This window comes from Onychostruthus taczanowskii, unplaced genomic scaffold, assembly GCF_017590055.1.
Source record: "Onychostruthus taczanowskii isolate IOZ18803 unplaced genomic scaffold, ASM1759005v1 scaffold179, whole genome shotgun sequence".
Classification (NCBI taxonomy): Eukaryota; Metazoa; Chordata; class Aves; order Passeriformes; family Passeridae; genus Onychostruthus; species Onychostruthus taczanowskii.
Window position 1 is genome coordinate 648,048 of NW_024499006.1, and position 18,661 is coordinate 666,708.

Genomic DNA, 18,661 nt, shown 5'->3' on the forward strand with positions numbered 1-18,661 from the left:
TGCCTTGCTTTGAATGAATTTGGTAGTTCTGGATTTCTCTAATAAATATATTTGAAGTTATTTTTGTAGATTGAATTAAGAATAAATTCCTTCTTCAGGGTATAATTTACAATGTTGCCACTAAAAAAAGTATTATGTAGGAGTGCCATATTTTGACTCCAGACTCATTGGTAATACTCAAGTTAAATAGAACTTTGGACCACATTTCTCTCACTTGCATGCTGCGTAACAGCTTAGTAAATGTACTACATGTGCAATGTGAACAGCATTAAAATACTCAAAAGAGTGTTATGGGCATTGCTTAATGCTGCAGAGGCACAGAAATGATAATCTTGTAAAACGTCCTATTTCAAACATTTCATTTAATTGCATGCATTTGTTTCTTGTGACACCCCTGTAGTGCATTAGCACCATTAGTACATTAAGTACTTAATGGAGAGTGAATGGAGATTTTCAGTGTTAGAACTAAAGCCATTGTTGTTCTGCCGAGGTAATACTGTAATGAATGGGAGATTTCACTGTGATAATAGGCAGACAACATTTGCACATTTCTCACACAACCAAATAGACATGACTTGTTTCTTCATGTGCCTCCCTGTGTATCAAATAAAAAGTCTAAAAATTTACCTGTTTGCACTGCTGCAGCTGTTGAAATTACTATTCTATTTTATTTTTGCATTTGTTCACTACAGATAAGATGAAAATGACAATGTCAGTAGACAAACACACCTAAGATTCTTTTTTCTGTGCAAGTATTAATGCTGATAAATGTGGAGAACAAAAAGATGAGTGGTGTAAATGGTTAGATGTATGCATATTTTCATTGTAAATGGCACTGTTGCTATCATAAGATCAAAAGTGAAAGGTGCCTTAATACAGCAGGTTTTGGATGTTGAGAGCTTTCCATGGATAAGCATCCTTATAACTGATTAAATAAAGTGTATATAAAATCCAGTATGGAGCCTCTGGATGCTACACAGTTGCAAACAAGAATAAAAATTGCTATAGTTATTCTGATGCCTGTCTTCACAGGTAATTAAATTTTATATGAGCAAAATCTGTTTGTCTTTATCATATTTTTACGCTTTCTTGTTTCCATTCTCAGCCATCCAATATAGCTATTATTTTTAGAATAGAAAAGGATCATTTAGGTTGGAAAAGAACTTTAAGATCATCAACTAATTCAGCATTGCCAAGTCTACCACTAAAGCATGTCCCAAAGTGCCACATCTTTTAAATACCCCCAGATACAGCGACTCCACCACTTCCCTGGGCAGCATGTTCCTATAGCTGACAACCTTTTCTGTGAAAATTTTTTTCCTATTATCTAGTCCAAACCTCCTTGGTTTAGAGACCTTTTCCTTTTGTCCTATCACTTGTTGCCTGGGAGAAGAGACTGGCTCCCCCATCTCACTACAGCCCCCTTTCAAGAAGTTGTAGTGAGCAATAAGGGTCATCTCTGAGCCTCCTTTTCTCCAGTCTGAGCAATTCAAGCTCCCACACCTGCTTCTTAAAAGACTTGTGCTCCAGATCCTTCACCAGCTTCACTGTCTTTCTCTGGATATGCTTCAGCACCTCAATAGCTTTCTGGTAGTGAGGGCCTCAAAACTGAACACAGGATTTGAGGCTGCACCAGTTCTGATTATAGAGCACTGCCCTGGTCCTGCTGGCCACACTGTTCCTGATACAGGCCAGGATGCCATTGTCCTTCTTGGCTACCTGGGCACACACTGGCTCATGTTCAACTGCTGTCAACCAGCACCCCCAGGGCCTTTTCTGCTGGCCAGCTTTCCAGCAGCCTGTAGCACTGCCTGGGGTTGTTATGATCTTGTTGTGCAGGATCCAGGACTTCTTGTTGAACCTCATACCAGTGACTTTGGCTCGTTGATCCAGCCTGTCCAGGTCCTTCTGCAGAGCCTTCTTACTCTCCAGAAGATCAGCACTGCTGCCCAGCTTGGTGTTGTCTGCAAACTGAGTGAGGGTGCATTCAGTCCCCTTGTCCAGTGTGTTGTTAAAGATGTTAGACAGAATTGGACCAAATACTGAGCCCTGTGGAGCTGGTGACCAGCTGTGTGTAGCACCATTCACCATCACTCTCTAGGCCCAGCCATCCAGCAAGTTTTTTTATCCAATGAAGAGTGCACCCATCCAAACCATGAGCAGAAGAAGACTGTGAGAAAATATCAAAGGCTTTATTAAAGTCCAGATAGAGTTTGTGGCTGACAACAGCCACAGTTTTTCCCTCATCCACTTAGTGAGTTACCTTGCCATAGCAGATCAGGTTGGTCAAGTAGGACCTGCCTTTCTTAAACCTATACTGGCTGGGCCTGGTCCCCTGGTTGTTGGGCATGTGCAACATGATGATCCTGTGCCTGAACCTTTGTTCCTTCCTGTAGAATATGCAGCCTCCCTAGATTCCTTTGTCCTACAGGACTTCTTCCCAAGGGACTCTCTTAACAAATCTCCTAAACAGGTCAGAGTTTTCCCTCTGTATTTCCAAGGTAACTGTCCTCTCCTTCCTTCTGCAAGAATTAAAAATTCTATCATTTCATGATTGCTATGCTCAAGACAGCCTTCTACTCCCACCCAGAATTTCCTCTCTGTTCACAAACAACAGGTCCAGAGGGCTCTTTTCCTAGCTGGCTCTCACCAAATGCATCAGAAAGTTATCTTCCACACGCTCCAGACTCCTAGATTATTGCCTCTTTGTTGTGTTGTATTTTCAAGACATCTAGTATGTTGAAGTCCCTCATGAGAACAAGGGATAGCAATTGTGAGACTTCTGCCAGCTGCTCATGGAGTATTCTGTCTTCCTTTTCTCCTGATTGGGCAGTCTGTAAGACTGCCACCAGGATGTCTGCCCTGTTAGCCTTCTTGATTCTTACCCATGAATACTCAAGCCTATCCTCACCATCATTTAGCTCTAGAAAATCAAGAGACAAAATGTGTTGTAGTGTTAGAGAAACCTGAATACAATGTTGCAGAATAAACTTTTTTGTCAGTTGAATTTTGCCTGGACTTGATAGAGCTGTGTGAAATACCGAACACAATGCATTTATGATCATATTATAAGAAAATCCACTGATAGGCTTTTTTGGTTTTTTCTTTTTTTTCTTCATGAGAAACCATTGACTTCAGGTTTTGGATTTTGCACTGAGTATACAGACTAACTTTGGAGTTCTTGGATTTTTTAGGCTTAATATTCTCCTTAATAGTTGGTGGTGGTTTTCTTTGGTTTTTTTTTTTTTTTTAAAGTAACAGGTTCTTTAGTGACGTTCTTTTGTAATTATGAAGCTGAAGTAGTATCTTTCTTTAAGCTTTCAGAAAAAAAAAACCTAGTATTTTATCATAATCAAGAAAATGAAATTTATTCTTCCTTTTAGAATGTGTCTTTCTTCAACTGGAGCTCATTTAAAAGAAAAAAAATTTTTTTGGTTTCCTTTTTCTCTCTAATGCCAGTGCTGTATAATAGCTTCTATGGTCAGGATTTTTATTTTTGATCCTCCACCTAAAATTCATCTGAGTGTGTAGAAGTTTATTTTGTTTGTTTGTTTGCCTATTTAATTGGAGACTAAGGAAAGATAGGAGTCCATTTAATATGTACTTACTCTTGAAACATACTTTTGTAATTACAAGTCCTACATCTGTTAGTGTTGCATCAATCTTTGCTATTTTTAATGCTAATTGAATCTTAATCAGGAGCTGATCTCTGTGCTATGGGAAGAATCCATTCTGGTCTTTTATGAGCTCTAAATAGCTCATTAAAAAGAATTTTGAGATCAGTTCTTTTTTTGTTGTTTCATTTCACTGAACGTAGCAGTTCTCTGTGATGCAAAGGCATTGCGTTTTTGAAGACGTTTCCATTTCTTTATGGAGTCTAAACTTATTTTTGATAAAGTAAAAGATGTGATCAGACATAATTTTCAGGCAAAAAAAGTATTTATACAACTGTATACCTTAAAGTCTGTTTGCTCTTTTTATCTATCTTAACCTTTGAGAATTTGTATTCTAGATAAGGTTTTCAAATTCATTACCTCTTATTTTCTTATTGAGTGGTTTGGGGGGTTTTATTGTTTCTTGTTCAATTAACACCTTCTAGGACATCTTTTGTGTGACTGTCATTTGCTGTGTGCTATTGGTCAGGTGACTAACTTGAATCAGCAAATCCCCCATGCTGCATGTGACTGCTAGCATGGATTTGTATACCTGCCTAAGTGTCTGGTTGGAACGTACAAGAACAGGACACTATAGGAGATCTGTTAAAATTCTAGTTATTTTTATGCCATTTATGGATACTTCAGTGCCAGGAGTTTTCTTTTGTGAAGGGTGAATTAATGATAATTTCCTGGAGTTTTTCATTAAGAGAAATCAGTGTCACTGAGTAGAAAACACAAAACTGGAGCACGGTGTTCATTACATGACCACAGACGTTTTTCAGAAATTCTCTTTAATATTATTAAGCCTTGGCTTACATGATAGTAGTTTTACTTTTTTAATTTAAGTTTTGCAGGCCAGACCTGCTGTTTTGATGAAGGAACACCACGGATGAAGCAGTAAAATCTTGCTTCTTTGTGGGCAGTGGCTTTGCTGTGTACTTGCAGGTGGGAATGTCTGCCCTGCCTATAGGTGTATGCCACTCTTGAACTGTTTTTTACCTTCTGCAAATCTCGCAACTTCAGGTTAGATGGGCGGCCCTTACAAGCCTTAATGTAAGGTGATGTTTGTTGGTAGCACCTGGTAGGAGGAACCTGGGTTTCCTGCTGGACCCCTGCATGGGCTGCCTTTAATTGTGGCAGCTCTCTTGCCTCTGCACAAGGCTGTGGTTTCTGCTGCCCAGTTAATTCTTGCAAGAGTTTGAAACACAATTCCCTGCGTAAAAACTGATAGAACACTGCTGTTCTATCAGTCCACTGTGGTGTAGTGCCACATCCTGAAACAGCTGGGTCGATGCTTAGGAATTGTGTAATTAGCTGGTAGAGTGGGGGTTAGCCTGGTAGAGATAGAGGTTTTGGGTTTTGATGTGGAGTTTTTGTGTTTTTATATAATGCAAAAATGACTCAAGGAGCAAGAGCTGAGAGTCACTTGATGCACATGTACATGGAAGCAGCTTCTATAAGGACAATAGGGGATAACTGCAAAGCAAAATTAGTCAAACTTAAATGTTACCAGTGTCAAAATACTTATTAGGGAAAACATAAACCAGTAAAATAAGTCATTAGGTAAATACTAGCATAGGATCAGTGATTTTAAGAGACCTTTTATAGTGTGCACCAAATGTGGATTGTGATCTTATGTTCACATTTTTCTCATGTAAATATTTTTTAATATGTCACCAGAAGTATGGAAAAGATGTAAATGGGAGATTATTGGCCTCTGTACAACAGAAGGCCATGGAATTTTCTGGAATGATTTTTTTTCTTGCAAAGCTGTGAATTAATGATTGTGTTGCTACTTCTGTAACATTGCATAAAATAAGTTACCTATGCCAGTGTAAAAATGCCTGAGTCTCGGAAGTTAATAAGTCTACATGCTTACTTTAAGAAAAAGCAAACAAAGAATGAGACAGAAATAAATTGACTTGGCTTAGAGTCAAAGCATTGTTAAGGTATGTGGCAAGACAGCAGACGCAAAATTGGAGGGAGAAGAAAGTAAAGAATATAATTAAAATGTTATTTTCTCTTTCCAGTTACCTGTCTTCTTTTGTCTTCATATACACTAGTTGAAATTGCATGTAAATGATTAATTGACTCAGCAAACTCATTGTAATAAATTATGTTTGATGTGCTATTTTGAAAAAAAATCTTTTGAAATTCTGTCTCTTTTCTTTGTCTGCTGACCTTGTGGGTTTTAATATCTTGTTTCCCATCTGTCTGATTTTGTCGTAATCTCAGCATAACTTTTCAGGCCTTAATGCAGCTCTCTTTTTGTTCTGATTTAAGTAAGTCTGTTACACAAATATGGGATTTGGCGATCAACAGTAACATTAGAAAGGAATGTTGAAATACGTGTTCCCTTTACTGATGTGAAATAAAGAAACGTTTATCTGTAGATATTTGATAATGCATATTTACAGTGCATAGATCTGTCTCTACAAGCAAAGGAATACAGAGATGTCTGTATCATTGCATTATCTGCTTTAATGTTGTAAGTTCAAAGGTTACTTTTGAGGATTATTTCTTAATTAAAGGAGAAAATAAATGGGTCTATAAGGTTTCAGGAAAACAGTTTTAAATATAGATTTTAAAAATACTTAGCTGAATGTGTAATGCAGATGTACCCAAACTCCAGTTTGAGAGATTGATTGTATTATAGGTGTTTCTACTGCAAGAAGTGTCTCTATCAGTGAGGTCCTGAGTCCTGAATTACAGGGGAGTTTGGAGAAATAGACTTACATTGTTACAAACATTTTTTCTAAAGGATATAATGTCTATAAAAATGTTCATTTGGGATATCTTTTTTATGCTTGTACTTCAGCAGTTTGCTTAACAGCTGTAAGATATAGGTAGATCAATTCTTTGTGTTCTTTATTAATTACATAAATTGTATATGCTGAAAAGTTTTTTTGGACTGTGCCTTTGTAGTGGGACTAAAACTTTGGAAAGACCAAAGACAATGAACTGAGCAAGGAAGATAGGAAAGGGAAAGGCATGGTAAGGGAAAGTTTCATGGGACAGTAGAAATAGAATCGTCTTTAAGTTTGCTGAACTTGTCAGAAAGTTATTATGAATGTGGCAAAAGGCCACAGAGTTCACTCAATGGTGTATTTTCACATAAAACATTGATATATTTACTTTATTTTGGTCTATATAAGCTTATTTGTTTGGTGATGATACTACAGCTACTGCTAATAATTATTTTTTTCTGGCTAACTTGACTCTGACTCAAATCAGAGAAGGAAGTCAGAGGAAGCCAAAAACCTTTTTCGTTCATGATTTATTGATAAAACAAAAATGAGCAAACCAGTTTTACAGGCTACATAGGCATATGCATTCAAGCGAGTGGTCAGTACATTGACTGAAATGGAATTATTTTTCATACTAAGTACCAAGGTGAACTGAGACCTTGATATGGTCCAAGCAACTGTTAGTTCCAACATCGCCATCTTTACTATGCTCTGACTTCCCTGGCATTTTTGGTCTCTTGCTACTGAAATAAGTGTGAAGCAGCTGCTTTAGTGGTCAAATGTCAATATCTAGTGAGCATTATGTTTTAATCCCTTTTTTCTTAATGTACTGTGAACAAATGCTTTAAAGAAATGGAATGTATAGTTTTTTCCATTACTGAAAATAGTACATTCATCTCATCAAGGAAGCTGAAGCAATTTGCAACACTGTGTTAAGAAAATATATTTTTAGGGATAAAAGTCTTTTTGTGAAGAATTCTGTTTATGAAACTCCAATCCCTAATTCTATAGTATAGAATGTAGAAACAAATGGATATCATGAAATCTTGGCTCAATTACATTTAATATCAATATTTTGGGATTCTGTTTCACTAGGTTTTAATTTACTATGTCCTTCCTGGAGTTAAGTTTGATATAGCATTTCCTGTAAGGAAAACGTGGAAAATTAAATGCATATTCTTGGTCTTTAGAAGTAAAAGCTGCTTGTAATGGATTCATCTCACCTGTCAGTGAAACTTGTGTGTAATATGTCAGCTGTGTAGTGTTGCATGCAAATACAGAAGAATATTTAATGAATAATTAGATAATTTCATCATTACTGCAAAGCTGTTTGCTGTGGTAGAGAAAGTATCACTGTGGAGTATGACCCCAAAGTGAAAAAATGGCCAAAACGATGGGTCAAGGCTATGTGTTACTAATAAATGACACACTCTTGTAACTCATTAACTCTGTCTATAATCATGGTGTTTCATTCTATATTGCTGAGAAAAGTTGCAGACTAGGGAAAAAATTCTTTCTAGATACTTCCAGTTCCATTTCCTTAGCTTCTGAGATTTTCCTGGGGACCAAAGAACAGACATGGTTCAACATTTTAGCCAAATGAAGTAACACTGGGCTATAAACAGCTGGACCTGAAATCCAGCTACAAAATGTTTTCCAAAAGTACTCAGGAATAAAGAATTGTGTTTCTAGTTAGTATATACAAATACAATTTTTGTCAGTAGTTAGACACTTATTTGCTATATATTTTCTTAATTTTTCTGCTGTACTAAATTGCTGCATGCATGATTTACAGTTAAATATTTTCTTTAAATATGACAGTGACACATTCACATTTTCTTTTCAGAATATCTGAAGAAAGAACAAGGAAATGAAATGGCTCTTGATTCCTGGGAATTCTGATATAATTCACATATTGGAATATGAATGGTGGACTCTGAATTAATTGTGTGTTTTGTTGTAGACTAGACTGATTAGTAGGCACAAAATATTATAAACTGTTTGATCGTCAAAGCAAATTTCTTTCATCTAATGGGAGAAATATGGAGAAAATAATATTTTTGGAAAAAATTGTTCACATGGTCTGCTGTTGAGGCAAGAACTTGCACTAACTGGTGCAGCTAGTTAACAGAATAAAACAAATGCACTGTGTCTGATGAATGAGTGATAACCTTCCATGGAAACTGTAATGCTTTATTGTGTTACTTGGCTTCAGATATCATCAAACACTATATTCCCTCCAAGAATAAAGAATAAGGAATCTGCCATGGATTATAAAAGAACCACTGATTTTCATGCATTACTGCATCACAAACTTTCTTTTCTTTTTCCTAAGATATAATCATACTTATAATATATATATTTATACTCTCACATTCTGGTTCCTAAGTTAGTGTGCTATATTTCCTTCAAAGTTAATACTTTTCCAACTATGTCTGACTAATAATTTGCTAAATCTCTCCTTATCTTCTAATGACAGATGATTTATCAAGGCTCATGACTTAATTAATATTACAGAATATGTGGGGAGCTGAAGAATTCAGAAATATATTCCATAGCTTGGACATGTAAAATGAGAAGCATAGGAGAAAATGAAAAGATAATCTTGTAACTGAGGAAAATGTCTTTGTGATTTAAGCATAGGATTGAGGTTCAGGAAATGGTGAGTTCTATCCCACAAATCTGTCATGCTTCCCACTATACTTCAGAGAAGACACTGCTGCAGCTGACTATTCTGCAAAATATTTAGGGAAACACTCTCTTATCTCTCAGTGTAGTTTAATGCTACATACATCCAGCATTTCTGGTGTTAAGGGGAACATATTAATTTTTGAGTTTATGGAGTTGTTTTTAAACAAGGACTGTAGCCTGAGTTTTTCTCATCGTAAAAAAAAAAATATGCAAAATATATAATGTCTAAAGGATACTTTTGTGACATAAGTATGTTAACTTATGTATCTAAAGCACATAAAAAGAAATCTCAGAGAAATTGTCAGTGAAGTTTCAGCTTTCCTGAATACTATAATTTTTTTCTATTTTCAGGTTGCATGTCTCACTCATGTAGCAGCTAATTACCTTAATTGCAAAATTGAAGCAAAACGCTGGGGTACTGCTCATGGGAGTATTGTTCCATATCAGGTAAGCAGAAAGCATTAGGGTCTTTTCCCTTGGAATTAATTTTTTTATGTATTATGAGATTGAGAATCGACTTTTCCCATGATCTGTAGTCTGTAATGTGTCTGTGTAGAGGCATGACAAGGTTCTGTTGTTCACTGTCATTTCTGCATTTTACATATTTCTTCATCAGCAGTAGATTAGTAAGAGAACACTGAAATAGATCAAAGGTGTTTGCTGAAACTGGATGACTTTAAAGCTAGCATGATGACTTGATTGGTTTTCACCTAACAGAGAAACCTTTTTTTTAAGGGTTACGTGACTTCCATTCCATACCAGTTATAAACTGAGATCTTTCATTTTTTTCCCGCTGAATGTTGGTGTTTTTATCTTGTGAGCCTACAAGAGCAGTCTAAATGACAAAGATAATCTGGCAGTGCTACATATTTGTAATTTCTTATTGAATTTGCTACAAATCACTGCCTCAGTGAGACAACAGGTTGATAAAAGGAATTAAACAGAGCTCAGATTTCCTGAGCAGAATTCATACTCTGCTACGTCTAATGAAGGGTTGACATTCCTTAAAATAACATGACCTTCATCATGTAAACAAACACAGGAAAAAAAAATCTCACTGCAAGTTTTATCTTACTTTTGACCAGTACGGTAAGGTCTTCTAGTAAACAAAAAAAATTGTTCTTTTCTAGCTCTTCATTTTGTGTTCTTAGATGGAGGTCATGTCTTACAGAAACTTGAGCATATATTTAATTAAGAGAAATCTATTTTTTATTTCATATTTGTTTGCATTTCTTATCAAGTGGTCATGTTTGTATCTAGCTAGGCAAAGCCAGTATTTCTTAATTTATGTCCAGAGTCCTTTAAATCTTGAGAGGGGCAGTTTCCAGCATTTGCTGGGGAGAACTGCACCTAAACACTGCTGAGTATCTTTACCCTCTCCTTTCTTTTTAGAGGACGTGAGGGAAATTTAGTGTAAAGTCTTCCCAGTGGTGAAGATCATGGTAATCATAATTGAAAGATTAGCTCCTTGTGGCCATAAAATCTGACACAAAAAATTTCTACTATTATGCAGAACTCTTTCACTAGCTAGTAACACCCAGACCTCCTCTGGTCTAAAACCAAAATGAGCTGGCTTTGGAAGGACTAAGTCTACTTAATCTAGGAGACTTTTTCCAATACTTGTAATACTGCACAATCGACTATCTTGTTATGCATTAGCTACAACAAATGGCAAATTGTCTCAGACCAATGGGGAGGTGGTGTGGCTCTTTCTGCAAGAATTAGTTTAGTTCTGCAGTATTCTTGTCTCCAGTGCTGCTGGTGTAGCAGTATGGATGTATTTTCTAGAACCAGCTCTTATGACCCAGTGTAACCAAGTACTTACACTCTGCTGTGTTTCTGTGATGTGACCTTTTGGTGCAAGCCTTTTGAACTTTAGTATGTTGAAAGTACAAAACAAATCTGAAGTATCTGAAGTTTGTATAAGCAAACCCAAAAACCTGACTAAACAAAGCATTTTATCTTCATCATGTGGCATTTGGGTGAATAACTGAAACTTGTGTTCTTTTATGTCCTTTTGGCCTTTGTTTTTCCCCAGTCAAAATGAAAAACATACATTGAGTATCCTTTGTTTCTTTTTTCATAGACAGCTCTTTAGGTCTTGGAGATTGTTTTAGCTGTTTTTTGATTTAATCTTGGTTAGTCATTGTGAAAGTAAAAATTTTTTTAAAAAATATCCTAATAAAATTATGTTTCCTGTGTTTCTGTGTGTTGTTTCTGTAGTAGGTATTAGAAATATTACCTCAGTATTATAAACAATTTTAATCTAATTTTCTTGTTCATAAACCAATAATTAGGGTGGATTTTTTATGGATGGAGTTGTGTGTGTGGCCTAACATTGCATCAGCTACCATCATTGCAATTATGATTGTAACCATAAGAATATTTTGGGTTTTAGAAGTTTTTTTTTTTCCCTTTACTAACCTAAGCTATACTTAGATTGCAAAGTTCTTCATAAACTTGGCTTAACCCTCACTGTTGCTACTGTACTAGTTTTACAGTTTCTCATCCAGCTCATTTGTAATATTTCAATTTGTAATATAGAACAGATCTCTGATACCTGACTTTCAGTCCTAATTCTACTTACTGAATATGCTTACTAAGCTAATGACTTACACTAATCTTTACAAATTTTTTTTCAAGATATTTTATGCAAGTGAACTACAATTTGTTCAAATAATGAAAAACACATTTCAGAAAATTGAATTTCTATATATCAATTAGGTAGTGGCAGACTGTTGTTTTTTTCACATGTCCTTTATTTTGCTTTCTCTTGCTGTATTTTGAGTATTTATACAGGTAATAAATTATGAAGTGATACGGAGCATGCAGTCCTGTAAAAAGATGGAGGATTGGGCAAGCAAACATGAGATCCTCTTATAGATATTAAAAAGGCAAAATCAAAATAATTTACATCATTTTTTCAGTGTGAGAGATGTCTGATCAGAGTTACACTAAAGCACTGACCAAAATAATAAAAACCCAGTTAAAAGCATCCTAAAAATGTACATAAAAAGTACTTTTTTTGTTTACAATTGTTACAATAAGTGTTCTGTGGTAGCTTTTATTTTATTGAGCTTCACCCAAATAAATTTGTTCAAAATATCTTTGCAAATAGATCTATTTTTTTCTATTTACAAGGCAAATTTACCTTTGACTGTATCTCTGTTATTTCAATGTACTGACTTTGTGACATGATCATCTGAAATGTCTGAGTTTTCAGTTCTCTGTGTTCATTACCAGAAGCCAAATAAAAGGATGTGAATGTCTGTTGAGTATGTAATGTCTCCCAGGGTTCCTGTAAAACTAACTGTAAAGGTTTACCACAGATTTTCAATGGAGGTGAAATTTGCAATGTGCCACAAAGATGAAGTACTCTAGATTCTTATCAGCCAAAACCAGAAATAGTTTTTTGAGTCCTGAAACCTTAATGAGAAATTACATACTTTGAGGATATCTGCTGTTTAATCAGAGCAATGTAGCTTCAATAAGTCACCCCAGTGATAGTTAATGTAATCAGATCCCAATTTGCTTGGTTTCAAGTGTTAAAACACAAACCTTAAGTTCTGTATCTTCAATATAATTAGTACAATTTTTAAAAAAACAATTTCTGTAATGAGACACCTTGTTTAGCAACAGCTGTTCCATGATTATTCAGAGGAAATCAAAGCTTAAAAGCATCCGGTTTACATAATTGTGCTGAAAAGTAAAGTTCTTACTGTCTTTCACTTGGGGTGATAAGGTCTTCCCTCATTCTAATGGTTTCAGTAATGTAGCTCTCTTGCCTGTACCATGCATGAGATCTGGACATTCACTTTTTCATCTTGAACTGGCCTATTTGGAATTCATTCTCCTGAGAAAATCTATCTATCTAACGGGAATGTTTGCAAGTTGTTTCATGAGGCAGCTTGTCACCCTGCCATCAGACACCCTGGGCAACTGGGCAGAGGCAAACTTTCAGCAAATGTATAGAGCTGTTTCCTCTGAGGCCATAATGATGGAAGTCTATTTAGAAAACTGAGAAACCAAGTTCTTGCAGGTATCTAATGAATATGATTTTATTTTTGTTCCAGATTTTAAGACTCACAGGGTTTTCTCAAGTATAGTTAACTTTATTTTGGAATGTGCAAAGGGCACAGCCATTCTAAATGGAAGTTAAAAACATGAGACAGTAACCAATTACCTTTTCTGTTGACTGACCTATGTATTTTAATAACTCATCAGACCTAACACTAATGGTTTGTTTTTACAACCTGACTTAGATTCTTTAAGCATCAACTTGTGCTTGTGCTAGGCATAAAATTTCCTTCATCTGAGGAAATTATCTTGGTGTCAAAGTCAGTTAAATATATTCTGAAAATCTAAGTATAAGCTCACAAGGAAATGAAAGGTATGAGGTATTAGGAAGATGAGCACAGTCTTAGATAAAATATCTCTGCATTATTTTTATCATCTGCATCTTATCCTTTTTTGTCATAGAGTTTCATACTGTCTAGGAGTCTTACAAAGAAAATCTCACGCATATCACTTATGTCTCATGACAGGAACAGAGAAATTTGATTATTGACCCGATTCATCTGGCAGAGACACTTTCCACACAAAGGCACAGTGTGCATCATTTTTTCTAACTCAGTTCTAGAGAATCTCTCAGAACTTCAGTCTCCTTTATTTTTTCTTTCAGTGAAGAGGACAGCAGAATAATGTCAATCATTTAGAAATTTCAAACTGCTTATTCCATACAAGAATGGTGTTATGTACTCATTTTCTTGTCTGTCTTTATGTGGTTTTGTTGGATACTTCTGCAGTTAATGACTCTTGGAATCAAAAGCAACAAAGAATAGAACTTTGATTATTTGCAAGGTTTTGTTTTGTACATGAGACTCTCCTTAAATTCAAAATGGAAGAAAATCTTTCTGCTCTATATTAACCCAGTCTAGGAGAAGATAGAACTTATGCACAGGAAATATAGTAAAATACAGGTCTTTTTTGTGGAGGGGAAGTTTTAAATTCATGCAATGCAAGATGACCCTTCTTACTCTGCAAACATTATCTACCTAATACTCATCTGGACTACTTAGACTGCCTTGGGGCTCCGTTTTCCTATATTTTTCTTCCAAGCATATATACCACTAAACATGAAAATCAAATGTATTCACAGATCAGCTGACTAGAAACTTTGTGTTCTCAAGCAGCAAAGCGTGTTCTATCACACTATATGGATAATATTTCCAAAGAACAGTTGGCCATCCTCAGAATCAATGTTTACTCATATGAAGAATACCCAATACTTTAGTGGCCTTGATCTACTTATCTATACATTGTTTTTTAACTATCTCCTTCCTTTATCTTTATCTTTATATTTATCTTTATCTTTATCTTTATCTTATCTTTATCTTTATCTTTATCTATCATCTATCTTTATCATCTTTATCTTTATCTTACAAGGCACAAGAAAGAGTGAAACCAGAAAAACTTGTGTCATAATGGATTCTGTAAAACAAGAAAACAAGAATACAATTTACAGGACTTTTCCCCTTTCTTTCTTTTTTTTTTTTTTGAACAATTTTCTATTTGTAGATTTCCTTACTAGATTTTTTCCCAGATGTTTCCTACTATGGTATGATGAGACCATACCTACTATGGTATGGTCTGTGCCCTTTTCACAGATGATTTGGTCTTATTGTGAATATAGAGGACTAGAGTAGGCACTCTGCTTGGTAAGAAGTGCTGGACTGTGGATTTTTTTCCTTGCTGTTTTAGTAATTGAAAAAATATAGTAATCGTCTGTGGCAATCTCTGTAGAAAGCTCATAAATGATGAGTATTTAATTCTAGTTATTCAAACCTGACAACATTATACTGATAATTTTGTAGGGATTGTCCTTCAGTGTGTTATCAAGCCTTTCCCCTGGCAGAGCAGCTGTCTGCTGTTCAGTAGATGTGCCTTGGGCAGTTTTAGATATGTTCTCAGTGTATGATATGAGACGTAGTTAGAAATTCATTCATATATATCCTCTCTTGTCAGAGACAGCACTTTAAAGAAGCTGACCTTGTATGCACACAGACAGCTTCTACCTGTACGAAGGGAATTTTCGGATTGAAATAAAATGCATTTTTAACTGAAAACAAGACACCCTTTTCTTTTTCTGAAGAAAATCCTCCTGCACATTTTAATTTTAATCAATACCTGCAAGGTATTTTTTAATGTCACTTATACTTCGAATTTTCAAAACAGGCATGGATAATCACAATTATTGTTAAGGAAAGATAGTTGACAACTGGGACAGTCTCATTTTTTATCTCCTTCTGGGAGATGTCACAGGCTATTCTTGTACATGTACTCGAATATGTGTTTGTACTGACACATTTATTTACACTCATTTAAATGGAATGTACATTAAGATTATTCACCTGTCACTTGTCCATTTATACATGAGAAAAACTCTAATTAAACTAGGATAGAAGTACAGGTATACTCATGTTCAATGTCATTTGATGGACGTTTGTCTTTTATGTATACTGTTAATTGTTTCCTCCACATTTGCCCATTGCTGAGGCAATGGATCTAGTTGGTATTATTTACAGCAAACATGTGACAAGACTACTGAATATTACAGATTTATGTATTCATGTCAAATTTAGTTACTTGGAAGAGGAGTTTAACAGAGCCCTGATCAGTAGAGGGCCCTTCACATTGTAGCTGGTTGGAAAGTGATGAAAGCAGCATCTGAGGGATTGTACAGGAGATTTTGATTGCAGCTGGAGCGCTGCTTTCTTCTAATCTGTTTATTGAATCCAAGGCAGAAGAATGAACTTTGCTTTTTGTTTTCTTAACATATGTTTCATAATCATTGTACTATTATACAGTTCAGCCACTCATGAGCTGAAACATATTTAAACAGTCTGAAAGAGAACTCAGAAATCTGTGTATCAGTATTGCTTAATGACTTCTGACATAATTGTCCTGCATAAATATGTATATATATACATGTACATAAATAGGTGCTTGTTTTTACCATGTGAAGCTTGTGTCAGTTTTGGTTGGGAAAAGTTGATTGTTATGGACAGGTATGTCCACTAGATGTCATTCATGTAATCTAGTTTTTGTTGCAGCATTTATTTCTGAAGAGACATGAAGGATGGTGGATACAAATTGCCAGCATTATTAGCTGTTTTTCTATATGCAGTGCTTTTGACTTTATATATGTGTGGCATGTTACAAAGTAATATTACGATTCTCTCTGTGATGGGTCTGATGCACCACTTAGTCTAGAACTCCCATCTTTGCCTATTTTGCTTACAATAGCATTCATTATTGCATGAGTAGGTGTGTTATATAAGAGCACCCAGGTGAGCTGCGTGTAGTTGGTAACTCTCTGCAAGGTGAGACATGAGTATAAATATCAGGGTATTATGTCCCACAGGAAAGCAAAAATATCATGTGATTAATATAATTCCACCCCAAATGTGATCTTTTCTAAGCTCTATAAAACTAAAAGAGCAGTTCTTTAGAAAAGTGCATATCTAGTTAGGAAAGGGAACTCAAATTTTTGAAATTTACACAAGTGGATTTATATACTTACATATCTTTGCCACATAACAATGCTTCAATATCTGAGGGACTTAAATTAGAATCACTTTAATCTACCTTAAATAAAATACCATGTATGTGGACAGGTCAGAAATGTGTTTGAGTATTCAGTTGGGTGGGCTGATAGGATCTGTACTGGCTGGTATTAGCAAAGAGTTTTTTCACCCTCTGCCTCCCTCCACCACATCTTTGTAGTACAGCGCATGCTAGTAAGTGCTAGACAGCTTCTGGGAAGCCATATCCATACTCATTGAAGAGAAACTGCTGCAACATTGGCCTGTGCTCTTTCCCACTTTCAGCTTGAAGCAGCTACCGTGAAACTGGAAGCTGAAGATCACAGCTTCCTCCAACCTCCCTTTCCCCTTCCATATGGAATAAAGAATTTTTCTGCCCTGTGTAGCCAGCCAGAGGGCAAGATGGGGAAGTGATAATCCTCTTGGAATGAGCACTTGCATGAAAAATGATAAATGCTACTTTGCATGGGGATTAACACTTGCTTATGAACTTGCTTTTAATAGAGTGATGCTTCTCTTTCAGTGATGTGAAGGTTCATTGTACTCATAGACCTGATTAAGAGCCTTTACCACTGTTCAGCCAAAAGGGAACCATCTGCCACCAGAAACATAAAGCTGTTCAAAGCTGTTTCACTCTTTTGCATATTGTCCTCAAGAATGTAAACCACTTACTTTCACATAGCATTTATTTCCCTAAAGAAAGGCTTGTTCCCCACATCTCATCACAACATTCTTCTTTCTTCCAGAATGAGAATTGGATTTCTGCTCACATTTAATGCATGTGTTTGAAGTCTGTGCTTTATCTCCATGAAACTCTGAAACAGGACTCTCCAGAGCTAGTTTAATGAATGGAGTTGCTATGTAAACTACATCTATTTTACTTTCTTTGATGGAAGACTTTGCATTATGCAGTGAGGATGTTCACAGAGTGGGTCAGTCTGTCAGTGTCAATGAAGCTTGTTTGGTATCTCTAGATATATTTGATATTAAGCACTGCTTCATAAAGTTTTGGTGTACAACCTGATTGCTACTTTGCAAGATGACCCCTTCTTTTCACAGTGAGATGACATTTCATCAAAACTGGTCATTAAGTTAATTTCCAAGCACTGATGCCTGCAAATAAATTTCGTATGGACTATATAGTTTTCTTGGAAATTATTGCCTTACTGCTACAATAAGGTTAGCTCCACTGGAATCACAACTGTGGTACTCCAGTAAACTCTCACTCCTGAGAATTTAATGGGAAGGGTAGTGAGAGGGCTTCTGTTCTATTTTCAGAAATGACTTATGAACTTAAGAAGTATCATTCCTGTTGTCTTTCCAAAGTATTGAAGATCTAAATGCTAAATCTGGTTAAGAACAATAGTTTTACTATGCAGTGTTTTTAAATGTTGTTTCTCATGCCCGTTGTTACATTCAACATACATATAAAGTTGCATGATGCTAACTCAGGTGTTTTTAGTTATTAATTATTAATTATTTATTGCTTTCACTAATAAAATTTGATGGCAAAAAACCTTAAAAATTGTAATCTAAAGCTTTTTTATTGTTAAATTACTATTATTACCAATTTTTTTTTATTGCCTTACTTTTTAATAAGTAGTAATTCTGTTGTATTGAGAGGGATTAGAGTGAAGGTGAGTGAAAAAAAAAATTTAAAGTAGTTCTCTGTTTTGACAAAATCATACTTCCTGACCATCACCTAAAACATGCAGTACTCACTGTCTGGAATTTACTCTTCTAATACAAATTAAGCTAGAGAAATTGATCTTACATCTGTATCCCCAAGGGAACCTCAACTAGTTTTATCCAGTCTATACCTTCACCTTCATTCATTTATATCTAGGGTAGTTTTGACAGATGTTTTTTCCAATTTCTATTCACCAGAAGTTTTGCAGTACGTGCTACAGTCTTGTTTATGTAGTTTTTCAGGCCCACTGAGAGGAGTAAAAGAAATAACTCT

General features: G+C 35.5%; 1 protein-coding gene across 1 annotated transcript in view; it reads left to right on the plus strand.

Moving 5' to 3' along the window:
• The window catches only part of SUGCT (succinyl-CoA:glutarate-CoA transferase), a 313,647-nt gene that overhangs the window by 52,222 nt on the left and 242,764 nt on the right, over positions 1-18,661 (plus strand). The window contains exon 9 of the mRNA XM_041400354.1: positions 9,446-9,541. Within this exon, the coding sequence (XP_041256288.1) occupies positions 9,446-9,541 (96 nt within the window). The remainder of the gene's footprint in view (positions 1-9,445; positions 9,542-18,661) is intronic.